General features: G+C 34.7%; 1 protein-coding gene across 4 annotated transcripts in view; it reads left to right on the top strand.

Annotated features, from left to right (window-relative positions):
- ODR4 (odr-4 GPCR localization factor homolog) overlaps window positions 1-14,354 on the top strand; it is a 47,871-nt gene that overhangs the window by 10,254 nt on the left and 23,263 nt on the right. For all 4 annotated transcript variants that reach the window (XR_007724061.1, XM_050783318.1, XM_050783308.1 and 1 more), the window contains 7 exons: window positions 1,596-1,702; window positions 2,755-2,791; window positions 3,873-4,013; window positions 4,859-4,954; window positions 6,946-7,014; window positions 11,114-11,242; window positions 11,765-11,855. Coding sequence is in view for 3 of the 4 variants with exons in the window: in XM_050783318.1 (XP_050639275.1) it covers window positions 1,596-1,702; window positions 2,755-2,791; window positions 3,873-4,013; window positions 4,859-4,954; window positions 6,946-7,014; window positions 11,114-11,242; window positions 11,765-11,855 (670 nt within the window). In the remaining variant the exon portion in view is untranslated. The remainder of the gene's footprint in view (window positions 1-1,595; window positions 1,703-2,754; window positions 2,792-3,872; window positions 4,014-4,858; window positions 4,955-6,945; window positions 7,015-11,113; window positions 11,243-11,764; window positions 11,856-14,354) is intronic.

Here is a 14,354-nt window from a genome sequence, read left to right as displayed (position 1 = left end):
AGATTATTCCTGGACACAGTATCTATCAGGAATCTCCTGTGTTTTTTGCTTAATTACTGCACCAGAGAATAGGGTAATGTAGTGTAAAAGTAAATATGAAGTTGCACAAGCTGTTTTCCCTTAAACCCAAACCTAAGGTAAACTCTGTGTAGCCAGTTCTTTCAACATTCAGGATCCACATGAACTTTTTGAAGGGTATTTCATACCCCAAAAGGGGGGGACCTTTTAATCTTGAGACATATAAAACCCAACCTCAGCAGTATCCCACAAAAAGTGTGCAGCTGAGAACTTAGATGTTACAGATTTTTTCAGTCTTGTAACCTGTCCTGTCAGATGTCCAAGCCTCAAGCCTCTGATATTTGCACCTAAGGGAGTAAGGGAAGAAAATGGAGATATTCTCCCTGCTAAATTGTTTGACCCTCTGCCAATTTTTCCATCTTAAATAAATTTACCTTGTTCACAATTGTTCATTCCCTTTGGCATTTTGAAATTTAACCTAAATCTATGCGTATTTAATATTAATAGCATTGACTGTGCACTCTTTTGTGGCTGGTGCTGAATTGAGTGGGTTGAATGTGGGCCCAGTGCTAGAGGGATATAGCCAGACCCACTTTCCTTGCTTTTGTATCTTTTGTTCCTAAAAAGTATATAAAACTTTAGAAATGCTTATCTGTAAAATTACTGAGTTTCAATTATCTAATTGTTTCCATTGGCTTACATTGACCAACACTATAAGAAACAGCCTTATAAAACTTGTCAGTGTCACCCATTGTTGTTAAGAACTTTATTCATCATGTTACATTAATACTGTGTTTCCAGAAGAAATTTCTTTTTATATCATGAAGAAAGTTGTGCCTCCTCTGATGATTGTTTGTCTTCAGCTTACAGACCATGTGAATTAGGTTACAGATTAGATTTCTCTCTGTGCATTATTGTTAGAAAGCTTAGAGCGAAATGTGTTACCACCCCTTATATCAAGTATGCATTTTTATAATTCTTATTTCTGACACAAATTTATCTCACTCTTCTACTTTAACTTTTAATTTATGTTATTATTATATTTTATATGTTGTTATATATTGCCTTAAGTCTTGTGTGACATTTAAACAAGAAATGCTAATGACATGCTTGATTTCTTTAGTTAAAATCACTTGTCATTTCTCATTCTAATGAAAATAAAGTCTCTGTTCTATAGTTTATGTAAATTCTAGTTGCCCCAAATTAATTGTTCATGTCCAGTTAATCACTAATGACAGTGAATTACATTTTTTTATTTAAACCCAATTTTTTTGTAATTTCCTAAAAGGGACTCAAAAGGTTAGTAATTAGCTCCAGTCTTTAATTTGAAGAAAAGAAAAATTAATGGTGGCACACACCTGTAGTCTCAGCTACGTGGGACGCTGAGGTGAGAGAATTGCTTGAGCCCAGGTATTGAAGGCCAACTTGAGCAACATAATGGGACCCCTTCTCCAGTAAATAAAGAATCATGAAATTTTAAAGCTAGATGAGAGTTGGGGACATTATAATTGCCTATTTCAACACTCACTTTTTTTTTTTCATTTTGCATTCAATTGATGTGTATTTTTCTCTTTCAGCTAATGTATGCTGTGGAAAAGTCTATAAATAGAAAGAGATTGTGGAATTTCACAGAGGAGGAGGTCTCAGAACGAGTGACACTTCACATTTGTGCATCTACAAAAAAGTATCTTTTGTTCAGTTTATGGTTTAAAAGTACAAAGTACCAAAATAATATTATTACAAGGTTTTTTTGCTATTTAAATCATCATTTAAAAAATAGGCATAGTTTTGTAAGATTTTTCTGTAAATAACATGGAATTAGAGCTGCTAATAATAATAATAGCAATAATGGTTGTTAATCATGTCTCAAGGTCATAAAAAGCTTGAGATCTGAAATATGAAAGTCTCAGGATTTTGAATTTTTTACCTATCTGCCCCGGTACATCCAAGCACAGTAGGTTCTCTACAGAGATAAATGCCTAACTCATGACTTAGGCAAAGTAGTGTTTTTATTATGTGAAAGTTTTCACCTCCAGTTTCGATAGATAATGATGTACAATTCAAAGCACAGGTGCACAGAGCTGGATAGTATAGGACATCCGAGAAATTCTTATGTCTTTGGCTAAGATGAAATGACACTAAAAGCCAGTTACAGGGCCTCCTTACCTTTTCTTGTCTACACCTTGCCAGGGCAAGGGTACCTCCCAAACAAGGGTCAGCCTCACCGAAGGAGTGACACGATTGATGGACTTCCAAAGACAGAATTTTAAAAGTGACCATTCCTGCAGAAGCAGGGCTTTTTTTTTTTTTTTTTCTTTTTGTATCTTTAGTATTTAACTGCAAAGTTTCATGTACAAGCCCTTTAATCCAGTAAATAGTCTCAGGTTTGACCTCATATAAAACAGTGCTACTTTTTTTAATGGAGAATGTGTATTTGAGCAGAATTTCACAAGTGCTTTGATTCTATTTATTGCAATTAGTGGGATTCATAAAAGGTAGGAAATGAGTTTTGAAGCATCTCAAGTACTATAGTGACAGCAGTTTACATGTATGACTACATACACACATATTTATACACATGCACACATGTATACATATATGTACGCATATCTTTAAAGTTATGAATTTGTAAGAACTTTTGGATGTGTGCATTTTTTAGTTTATTTTTTGATGGTTTATATTCTTTTAGTTATCCATAATGCCTTTTTTGGTTATTTCTTTCCTTAATTAGTAAAGAATATTTTGTCGAACTTATGATATGCATGATCCAAAGGTAAGAAATTTACTCTTTAAAGATTTTTCTGTGTCACAAAGTATTTTCAATCAAAATTCAGCTTTATATTTAGTTTTAATAATTTCCATTGCCATCACTTCCTACTGATGTCTACAGCTAACTATAGTTTTTACTTTGAACTATGATTAATTTTACTAAAGGTAAGGAAAACTTTTGTGTGTGTGACAGGGTCTCACTCTGTTGCCCAAGCTAGAGTGCAGTGGTGCAGTCATGGCTCACTGCATCCTCCACCTCTTGGGCTGGAGGGATACTCCCATCTCAGCCTCCTGAGTAGCTGAGACTACAGATGTGCACCACTGCACCGTAATTATTTTTGTTTTTTTGTTTTTTTTTGATAGAGATAGGGTTTTGCTATGTTACTCATGCTTGTCTTGAACTTCTGGGCTCAAGTGATCTGCCTGCCTTGGCCTCCCAAAATGCTGGGATTGCAGGCTTGAGCCACCAGGCCCAGCCAACTTTTAAAAAAATTGTTAAAATATCTTTGTTAATCTCCTCCTGCCTTGTTTGTGTATTTAGTTTTATATTTGAGAGGCTGGTAATAAAAGTGACTGAGGACTTTGGTAGCTGCAATGCCTACTGAACAAGCTATGTGTATTCAGCAAAACCCAGACTAGCACTTTGCTAATGCATCTAAAAGGGTTGTGAAAAAGTAACTTTGCAGTGTCATTAGCAAGGATGGGACAGAAGGAGAATGCCTGCCACCTAGGAGTTGCTCAGTGATTATTTGCTTCACATCAGAATCTTCGATATTGATACTGTTGAAGCTAGAGGATCAAAGGACCTTTCAGAATTCTAAACATGGAAATTTCTGGTTCTTTTTCTGTCTACCATTGGGAGGAGCAGTGATGCCAAGGATGCCAAGCTTGAAGAGTACTGAACTTAACACATGCTTTCTTTTGTATTTAGTTCAACCTGTAGTCTTTTGATCGAGGGTTTAGCCATATATGTTAGATATCAGCTTGTATGCGTTATTTAGGTTATATACTTAATGATGTTTTGTTGATCCATGTATTTTATCTAGACCACATCATAGTTATTTTTCTCCCTTCTCCACTACTAGGGTTCAGCAAGACCAGCAGATTGGAAGTATCAAAGTGGATTATTATCCTCATGGCTTTCTTTAGAGTGTACAGTTCACATTAATATTCATATCCCACTTTCTGCTACTTCTGTCAGCTATACTCTGGAGAAAAATACAAAGGTATCAGGGTAAAATGAATTTTCTTCAGTGATTGCTAAGTGAACAATCTGCTTTTATTTTGCTTGCATGTGTCATTCATTTTACAATCCTAAAAAATTACATTCTGTTTATAATAATGTTATATGAGTGAGTAACCATAGCCACAGCCAAATTAGAAATTTTTAGAAGTGGAACAATGTCATAATACTAGTGTATTCAGTTTAATAATAACTAATAATTTAGTTATTGAACTAAATACACTAGTATTTATTATGTGCCAATTAAGTATTATTATGTGCTTTGTCATTAAACTAAATACACCAGTATTCATTAATTAACATATGTAAAATGTAATTAATGTACGAAGTTATAGTGTTTGGACTTTCAGCTTTCTCTTGGTACTTAGATTTTTTGTCTTTTTCCAGTTCTTTTTTGTATTTCTATACCATTCTTTTATTTTTATCTTATTTTTCTTCATTTTTCCCATTGAAGATTTCAAATGGAGCTTTTTTAAAAAAAATTATTTAGACATATTATTTGAGGTTTTTTTCTCACTTTTTTTTTTTTTAAGGTAATGGGCGTTAAATTTTATTTAACTGGTCATGTACTTAATAACCTCCCGAGTCTGTGACATAAATGTTATTCTGGGATAAAGATCAGAAAAAAACTATATTATTAGATATGATAAGGTACCAAGAATTGGGGGGTATAAGTTTTTTTTAATTTGTGAAACTAGATTTAAATGCTGCATTAATGAGACTTTTAGGGATTTTAATATTTCAGTTTATTAGGTGAAAAAAGTAGATTATAGGAAGTTTAATTGAGATAGGAAATCTGAAAGATTTCCATGTTGTGTTTCTCTTAAGAATGGACTTACACGCTGGGCCAAGGAAATAGAAAATGGTGTTTATTTGATTAATGGACAAGTTAAAGATGAAGATTGTGACCTATTAGAAGGACAGGTGAGTTAAGAGAAAAATCATCTTATTAAATTGTTAATGCTTAAGGAAAAATAAAAGATAACTTATTTTTAGTCCTTGCCTACAAGATAACTGATTTCATCTACCTCTCATTTATAATTTCTTTTAAAATAAAGGGCAAATGTTTTTCTTAGAAAAACAACCCCATTAAAAAGTAGGCAGAGGACATGAACAGACACTTTTCAAAAGAAGACATACATGCAACCAAGAATCGTATGAAAAAGAGCTCAGCATTACTGATCATTAGAGAAATGCAAATGAAAACCACAGTGAGATACCATCTCACACCAGTCAGAATTGCTGTTATTAAAAAGTCAAAAAATAACAGATGCTGGTGAGGCTGCAGAGAAAAAGGAATGCTTACACACTGTTGGTGGGAGTATAAATAAGTTCAACCATTGTGGAAGGCAGTGTGGTGATTCCTCAAAGACCTAAAAACAAGGATACCATTTGATTCAGCAATCCTATTACTGGCTGTACACCCAAAGGGATATAAATTGTTTTATTGTAAAGACACATGCATACATTACGTTCACTGCAGCACTATTCACAATAGCAAAGACGTGGAATCAACCTAAATGCCCATCAATGATAGACTGGATAATGAAAATGTGGTACGTACACACCATGGAATACTATGCAGCTGTAAAAAAAGAACGAGATCATGTCCTTTGCAGGAACATGAGTGGAGATGGAGGCCATTATCCTTAGAAAACTAATGCAGGGGCCAGGCGTGGTGGCTCACATCTGTAATCCCAGCACTTTGGAGGGGCTGAGGTGGGTGGATCATTTGAGGTCAGGAGTTCAAGATCAGCCTGGTCAGCATGGTGAAACCCTGTCTCTACTAAAAGTACAAAAGTTAGCCGGGTGTGGTGGCAGCTGCCTGTAATCGCAGCTACTCAGGAGGCTGAAACAGAAGCATCACTTGAACCTGGGAGGTGGAGGTTGCATTGAGCTGAGATCGTGCCACTGCACTCCAGCCTTGGGCTACAGAGTGAGACTCCATTTCAAAATAAAAGAAAAGGAAAAAAAGAAAACTAGCAGAGAAACAGAAAACCAAATACCATATGTTCTGACTTATAAGTGGGAGCGAAACAACGAAAACACATGGACACATAGAGGGGAAAAACACACACTAGAGCCTATCGGAAGGTAGAGGGTGGGAGGAGGGAGAAGGAGAGAATCAGGAAAAATAACTAATGGGTACTAGGTTTGATACCTGGGTGATGAAATAATCTGTATATCAAACCCCTATGACTCAAATTTACCTATGTAACCTGCACATGTACTGATGAACTTAAAAGTTAAAAAATAAGTAAGTCCAAGAAAAAAAGAGAAGATGATGTAATTGAAATCCCGAAACTTATGGGAGTGTCATCTGAATTTCATTTAATTTCCAAATTGCAAATTGCTGACCTGCAACCAAAGGCCACATGTTGTTCTGCCCTCATGGCAGTTCAAAAGCTATGGCAATTTTATAAGAGAAGTCTATAGAGGCTTCTAAAATAGCTTTGACCTGAAGGAAGCAGAACTTCTGTGATCCCTCCCTTTTCAAAGCAGGGATCAGCAAACTTTATGTGAAGAGGAAAATACTACATATTTAGATTTCACAGTCTGTATTTTTATCTCTACTGTGTAGCATGAAAGCAGCTACAGGAAATATACATAAGTGAATGATCCTGGTTGCATACCAGTAAAACTTTATTTACAAAGACAGGTAGCAATGTGGGCATTTGCCCACAGGCAATGGTTTGCCAGTTGTTACTTTAGAGGAATGAAAGTATGGAATTAATTGTTTTAAAGACTGCACATTGATCCAGAATACATAAAGTAATATCTATGTAAAAAACTAAATTAAAATAATTAAAAGACTTGTTTTTTCTAAGTTACTTAGTACATCTACAATAGTCTAAGTTGTCTTTTATGTTCTGTAGTCTTAACAATTTGGCTTTTTAACTTTTGTGTTTTTTCAGAAAAAATCTTCTAGAGGAAATACTCAAGCAACTAGTCATTCTTTTGATGTCAGAGTGCTAACGCAGTTGGTAAATATTTTAAAATACCACTGATTTAAAATATTTATTAGACTAACCATAATGAAACTTTCTGTTTTTATGTTTCTCATTAGAGAATAAAAGGATTTTAGAGCTGTAAGAGACTGTATGAAATGGCTGGTTATAGGAACGTTATTCCCAAGAAACGTCATTTTAATAAAACCTGTTTGGGTTTTTTGCCTTAAGGATATTAAAATTTTAACATCAATAGCAGTTGAAAAAAATATGTACATATACATACATACATACGTGATATGTATGCATGTGTGTAAATATTTTGGGTTGTAGCTTTTATAGTTAAAGTTGCAATTTTAACAACTTAAAAGTAAAAGATGTGTATACAGAGGTGCAAAGAGTTTTCATATGCTTCATTTGAAGTAGATGTATTAGATTTATACCCCTTGATTTTATAAAAATTACAAAGTATTAATTAGCAAGTTTTATATTTCTGTATGGTTGCATTAATTTACACATCTTTTCGAAAATTTAAAAGTTGGATATCTTGAAGAATAAAAAGTTAAAGCCACTAATTACTCCTAAAAATATACATGCCTTTGATTTTAATCCTACTTGAAATTATCCTAAAGAACAGACAAGGGTATAAAATAGCACACGCGTGTTTGTAGGAAACTTTATTTCAATATTATACTGAATTTTGAAACAGAAGTACTCTCAGGACTTGTCTTTTTTTGAACTGAATAGAATAGAATTAAAAGCAATTTGGCATTTGAGGATGTTTTAGTTTCTTCTTTTTCTGTGTGTAGCAATAGAGCATTAGTAAATTGTCTTTGGACTTATGCCACTCAATGTGAGTTCTCAATTTCATTTTTCAATACCTTAGAAGTATTTTAGTCTTGATTTTCTACTTTGTCTTGATTTTAGAAGTGTCCTTTGTTTTGAGGCTGGCTATTCCTCTACTTATGTGCTCTTCACTAGTTAGGCTTACTACATGGTTTATTAAACAATTTGGTTAAGATTATTTTATTAATAGTATAAAATTGTAGTTGGGAGATGTATAGAGTGTGGGAATATAGAGAGATGAGTGAAAGATAATCTCATGAGATAATTTATTGTAGTAATATTATATAGTATATTTTTGGCAGTCACTCCACCGATCACTTAACTGGAAATTTTGAAGTGACTAATATACAATAAGTAGTCAGTACTTATTGCCACTTTTCTCCCAGTTAAGTCTCATTGATTCCTTATTTGTAGTATTAAGCTTTTCTTTTATTTTTCATACAGTCCTGCTGTTATTAGCCTTACAACACTATTATTTTACCTAAATTAGCACAAGTAACCCTTAACTGGTCTCTCTTCATCTATACATTCTTGTCCAAACTGATTGTTTCTCTAAAAACCCTTCTACCTTTGTTAGTATATCTCTTGAAATACTTTCCATTTATCTACTCTATCCTGTTTATACACTCAGATGATCATTTCTGAATCATAGTTTATGTTCAGTTATTAATTTTTTTCAAGAAGTATTTATTGAGTTTGTACAATGGCCAGACACTGATTATGTTATTCTTCTTGCTCAAAATTTCTTAAGTGTTCTGTACTGACTAGTTAGAGAAGTCCAACTCAGGGTTCTTCATAGCCTCAACATACCTTTTTGTTCTTTCTTTCTACCTCTTATTTTCTAGATGTATGCTTGCTGTACCTTTAAAACTCTGTATTTCCTGAACTATGTGTTAGGTCTTTGCTCTTTTCTCTGTCACCCAAACTGTCAAAATCCTATCAGTACATTAAGATCTAGCCCAAATGCCATTACTTGTGTAAGATTTCATTTGGTTCCCATAAAAATGGGGAATCTTCTCTTTTTCAAATGCCGTGTTAGCATCACAGAAGTTCCTTTACCTAAAGGCTGTTTGTCAGCCAGGTTATTCCTAAGTCCAGGTAATCAAGAGGAGTTTACATTTGTAGACCCCAACTAGTTTACATTTCCACCTAAAAGGAATGAGTCAGACCTTATATTCTTTAAAACTTTTCCTGGCTGAGCATGGTAGCTCATGCCTGTAATCCCAGCAATTTTGGGAGGCCTAGGCAGGGTGATCGCTTGAGCCTAGGAGTTCAAGATGAGTCTGAGCAACAAGTGAAACCCTGTCTCTACAAAAAATACAAAAATTAACTGGGGGTGATGGTGTGTGCCTGTAGTCCCAGCTACTCGGGAGGCGAAGGTGGGAGGATCGATTGAGCCTAGGATCTTGAGGCTGCAGTGAGCTGTGATAGCACCACTGCACTCTAGGCTGGACGACAGAACGAGACCCTGCCTCAAACAAAACAAAACAACCAACCAACCAACCAAAAAATACCTCTTTTCTTTAATATGTGTGTATATGATCTTTAATAGTCTAGTCTATTTTGGAAAACAGTGCCCTAATTAAATATAGATAGATAAATAGCTAGCTAGCTCGATAGATGTATATACACACACACACAAATATTTACATATACTAATATGTAATTGTGTTATATGTTAAAAAGATATACGTTATATATTAAATATGTAAAATAGGGCATTCTTTTTAGAGTAGTTTTGTCTACAGTAAAAATTTATGGAGTAGATAGAGAAAGCCTGTTATTCCTCCTCCAACTCCACCTTATTGATATATCAGTAAACTCTACATGTGTCATATGGAAGCTTATTCCAGATATCGTATCAGCATGGTCAGACTGCTGCTTGGTTTGATGATAGCCATTTTTGAATGGACCCAGGACCTTTGGAGCTGTGTGTTCTGTGGCTAATTTTTTATCAACAAGTCCTTGACCATGTTAGAGTTTAAATTGTTTAACAACACCTAGAAGGTTTACATTACCTTAGATATTGCCTGAATTACACTAGACATCAAATAATGCTCTTTTGATAGCTATGCATTTAAATATTCTACTCTTCATTATTTTTCCGCATTTATTCCTGATTGCGTAAGCAGATAGGCACAAAGCACTTTTCACAAGTTGTGTAATTTGACTCTTGTTCTTCAGAATTGATTTTGTTGTTGAATGACTTATACTCCAAGTGTTCTTAGAACATAAATTACTTCCTTACCATTTCCATTTTTTGGTTATCTTTTTAAATCATGATTTTTTGTTTCCATTATTATGAGCCTCTATTACAGGTTGAGTGTGCCTTATTTGAAACACTTCTTAGGACCAGAAGTGTTTTGGGTTTGGGATTGTTTTAGATTTTGTAATATTTGCAGAATACATACCAGTTGAGTATCTCTAATCCAAAAATCTAAAATCTTATATGCTCTAATTAGCATTTCCTTTGAGCATCACATTGGTGCTCAATGAGTTTTGGATCTTGGAGCATTCAGGATTTTCAGATTAAGGATGTAGTACTTCAAAGTTACTTTAAAGTTAAAGTACCTGTAGTACTTTAACTATTTTGATACTATCCTTGTTTTTGGCACTTATTAAGATGATGAGGTTGAAAATATATGTGAAACACCTGAAAACCAAACAAGAGCACTGGCATTCCTTAGACTGAAGAGGATGGGACTGTGAGATGAAAGTGACTGCTTACGACCACTGATACCATTTTCTGATAGTAGGCATAGTTGACTTGTTTCAGTTTTGCTCTGGAGCATAGGATTACTTTTAGTCTATGAAAGCTTTTGGTTGAAAGTGTGTAAATATATGTGTCTGTGCATTGCTTATAGTTTTACCATAGTTCTCACATCCCACTTTGTTATTGTTGAACTTATTTTGCATTGCACAACTTACATCTACTACATCATGTCTTTGTACATCTTTTAATCATCACAGTACTGATGTGAGTAATTTGCAAATAATATATTTTTAGGAACATACTGAGTGAATATTGAACCATTTTAGATGGTTATGTTAGAAAAATTTAGATGTAGTTGTGTTTAATTTCAGTATACTTTCAAAATGCCTGGAAAATAATATATAACTTATAAAAACAAATATGAAGGCCTTTAAATAATTTGCGGCAAATAATTTCAAATGCTTGGCTCAGTCAAAACTTTCTTCTGTCTTCATAAAATCTCTAATATAATGTTTAAGTATTTCCTGTAGTTAATCATTGTTGGCTGTTAGAACTTAAACAGATTTTGTCTTTCAGCTCCTGAATTCAGACCACAGATCCACAGCCACAGTCCAGATATGTAGCGGTTCTGTAAACCTTAAGGGTACTGTGAAATGCAGAGCTTATATCCACAGCAGTAAACCCAAAGTTAAAGATGCTGTGCAGGTACAAAAAGGAATAACTAGTGAATGAAAACATGTTAACTATTAACAAAAACCTAAAATTTTACCTTTTTTTATCTTATATTTTATAATTATTCATTTGATTTTAACTGATAATGGCCTATTTTGCAGTCCAAATGTACCATATAACTGGTGTCAAGATTTTCATATGTAGAGGATCTATTTTGTGCCTTTTTAAAAATGATGGCTATACAAGTTTAGTAAGTGTTCCACAGTTGTACATATTAGTATCTAATTTGGAACACTGCAATTATTTTTTTAGATGTGAAACTTTATTCATTTATTTGGTTTTAATTATTTAGATATGGTCTAGGCAAATTTGTCATTAAACTATACATTTGTTAATAAGTGTGCTAAATAAATGGAAATAAAACACTGAATGATGTATCAGTTATTTAGTGGGCATGATTGTACTGGAAAGCAAATTATGTTTTTTTGTTAGTTAAATAATGTAAATCCAAAGTATTTTATTTCTTACTGTGTCTTTGTGTGTTTTTCCCTGTAGGCAGTAAAGAGGGATATATTGAACACAGTTGCTGATCGTTGTGAAATACTATTTGAGGATCTGCTTTTGAATGAAATTCCAGAAAAAAAAGTTATGAGTATAAAATAAGTACTTTTTTGCCTAACTTCGACTGATATAGTAATAAGATATCAAGATATAGCAAATACATCATCTTTTATAGCTACCTATCTGTGTTTTCAAACAGTGTATCATCTTTTATCATTGGATGAACATTTTTCAGTTGCTGCTCAGAAAAATTTTTTTTTTTTTGAGACAGAGTCTCACTGTGTTGCCCAGGCTGGAGTGCTGTGGTGCAGTCAGGGCTCATCTGAAGCCTCAGCCTCTTGGGCTCAAGCAGTCCTCCTACCTCAACCTCCCTAGTACGTGGGCCTGCAAGCATATGCCATGATGCCTGGCTAATTTTTAGTATTTCTTTTTTAGAGACAGGGTTTCGCCGTATTGCCCAGGTTGGTCTCAAACTCCTGAACTAAAGTGATCCACCGTCCTTGGCTTCCCAAAGTGCTGGGATTACAGGTGTGAGCCACCATGCTTGACTCTAGAAAAATGTTTTTGAACACTTTATCAAATTTAGCAAATTTGTCGACACTTAACAATTTTAGGGAGGATTTTTAAAAAAATTAATTCCAAGTGAACTTCTCCTGCCAGAATGAGTAAACCTTGTTGACATTTTAAAGTTAATATTTTTTGTTAATATCTATGAGTATTTTAAATAATTTAGCCATAATCAAAATATTATTTATTAATGTTTAATACTATATAATAGGTCCTTTAATAGGTACTATTTACATAAACTACATGAGTTTATATGCTTCTCAGCTATTACTCTAACAGACTTCATTAGGTTTAAAAAAGGCTGAGTCACAGTATCTTACCCTTTAATAACGATTGCAACTTTTGGGAAACATAACAATTTATACCATCGCAGTAATTGGTATTAAAAATTTTTTTAATCAAAAGCAAATTCAAATACTGAGTACACTTTTTAAAGCTATATCATCATCTCCCCATTCTTATTATTCCAATGTCACTGGATTTGAGATTCACATTTAGATATGTACATAATTGAAACATTCATACTAGCTTCGGGTCCAGCAATTCTCCTGCCTCAGCCTCCGAGTAGCTGAGATTACAGGCGCCCGCCACCACAGCTGGCTAATTTTTGTATTTTTAGTAGAGACAGGGTTTCACCATGTTGGCCATGCTGGTCGTGAACTCCTGACCTCAGGTGATCCACCCACCTCGGCCTCCCAAAGTGCTGCAATTACAGGCATGAGCCGCCACGCCTGGCCCACATTAGCTTTTGAAGGGAATATTTTTATGTTTGTACGAAAACACAGCTCCTCTATTTAACCAACTTCTTTTAGTACTACTGATAGCTAGTATATTAAGTTTGATGGGCTAATTTTTTTATATTCCTAGTATGCTAGATTCTGCGGATGCCAGATTTCACATTTATCCTTCCCTTAATTCACAATTCTAAAGTTCCATTTACTAATAATTTATAATTTTATTTGACTCTTACATGAAACAATTGGATAGAGAGTTTTGGAAGGGCAGTATGTGGGACCTGTTCACATGGTCCGTCAGTTTAGCAGCCCCATGTCAGTGTGGCTTTGTTTTTGCAATTTGACTTTGAGTTTGTGGTAACTCCTGTGGTGGAAATCATTGCTTCACTTTCTGAGCAACAGTGTATGTTATAGCTGCATAGCGAGTTTCAGGATTTTCAGGGTATGGGGATGTATCCACCATTAATGTTAAAGATCCACCTCATCAGACACATTAGCATATTCTCTTCTATTTAAAAATCCTTTATAAAAGTGGTATTATATGGCTATCATGGTATTCTTTCATGTTCAGTTAGTATTTTGAAATTTTTGCTGATGTTCAATTAATAAAATTAATGGCCCCTAACAGCAGTTGTACTGTTCTTATGTTAAACTTGATGCATTTAGCAGTTAATGTTATAGCCTAATCCTAAATTTTTAAAAAGTGAAAAAGTTTTTACTGGTAATTGAGTGGCCTTGGGACCTGTGTGAAGAGCATAGACTGTAGTTTGGTGGAAAGAGTAAAGACTTTGAAGTTCTCAGGTTCTGTGTTTATTCTGCTCCTAGCAGAGTGACCTTAGGCAAACGACTTTATAGGCATTGAATTTTGCCTGCCTGCCTGCTTGACTGCCTGCCTGCCTGCCTGCCTGCCTGCCTGCCTTCCTGCCTTCCTGCCTGCCTTCCTGCCTGCCTGCCTGCCTGCCTTCCTTCCTTCCTTCCTTCCTTCCTTCCTTCCTTCCTTCCTTCCTTCCTTCCTTCCTTCCTTCCTTCCTTCCTTCCTTCCTTCCTTCCCTCCTTCCCTCTTTCCCTCTTTCCTTGCCTCCTTCCCTCCCTCCCTCCCTTCCTCTCTCTTTCTCTTTCTCCTTCCTTCTTTGTTCCTCTCCTTTCTCCTCTCTCTCCCTCTTTCTATGATCACATAGGTTTTGACATTCTTTTGATGTGATATATCACATTATTCGCTTTTATATGTTGGATCATCCTTGAATCTCTGGAGTAAATCCAACTTGATTATCATGTATTATCTT

The sequence above is a fragment of the Macaca thibetana genome, chromosome 1 (genome assembly GCF_024542745.1).
Source record: "Macaca thibetana thibetana isolate TM-01 chromosome 1, ASM2454274v1, whole genome shotgun sequence".
NCBI classification, from domain to species: Eukaryota; Metazoa; Chordata; class Mammalia; order Primates; family Cercopithecidae; genus Macaca; species Macaca thibetana.
This window is presented reverse-complemented; position numbering and strand designations above follow the sequence as displayed.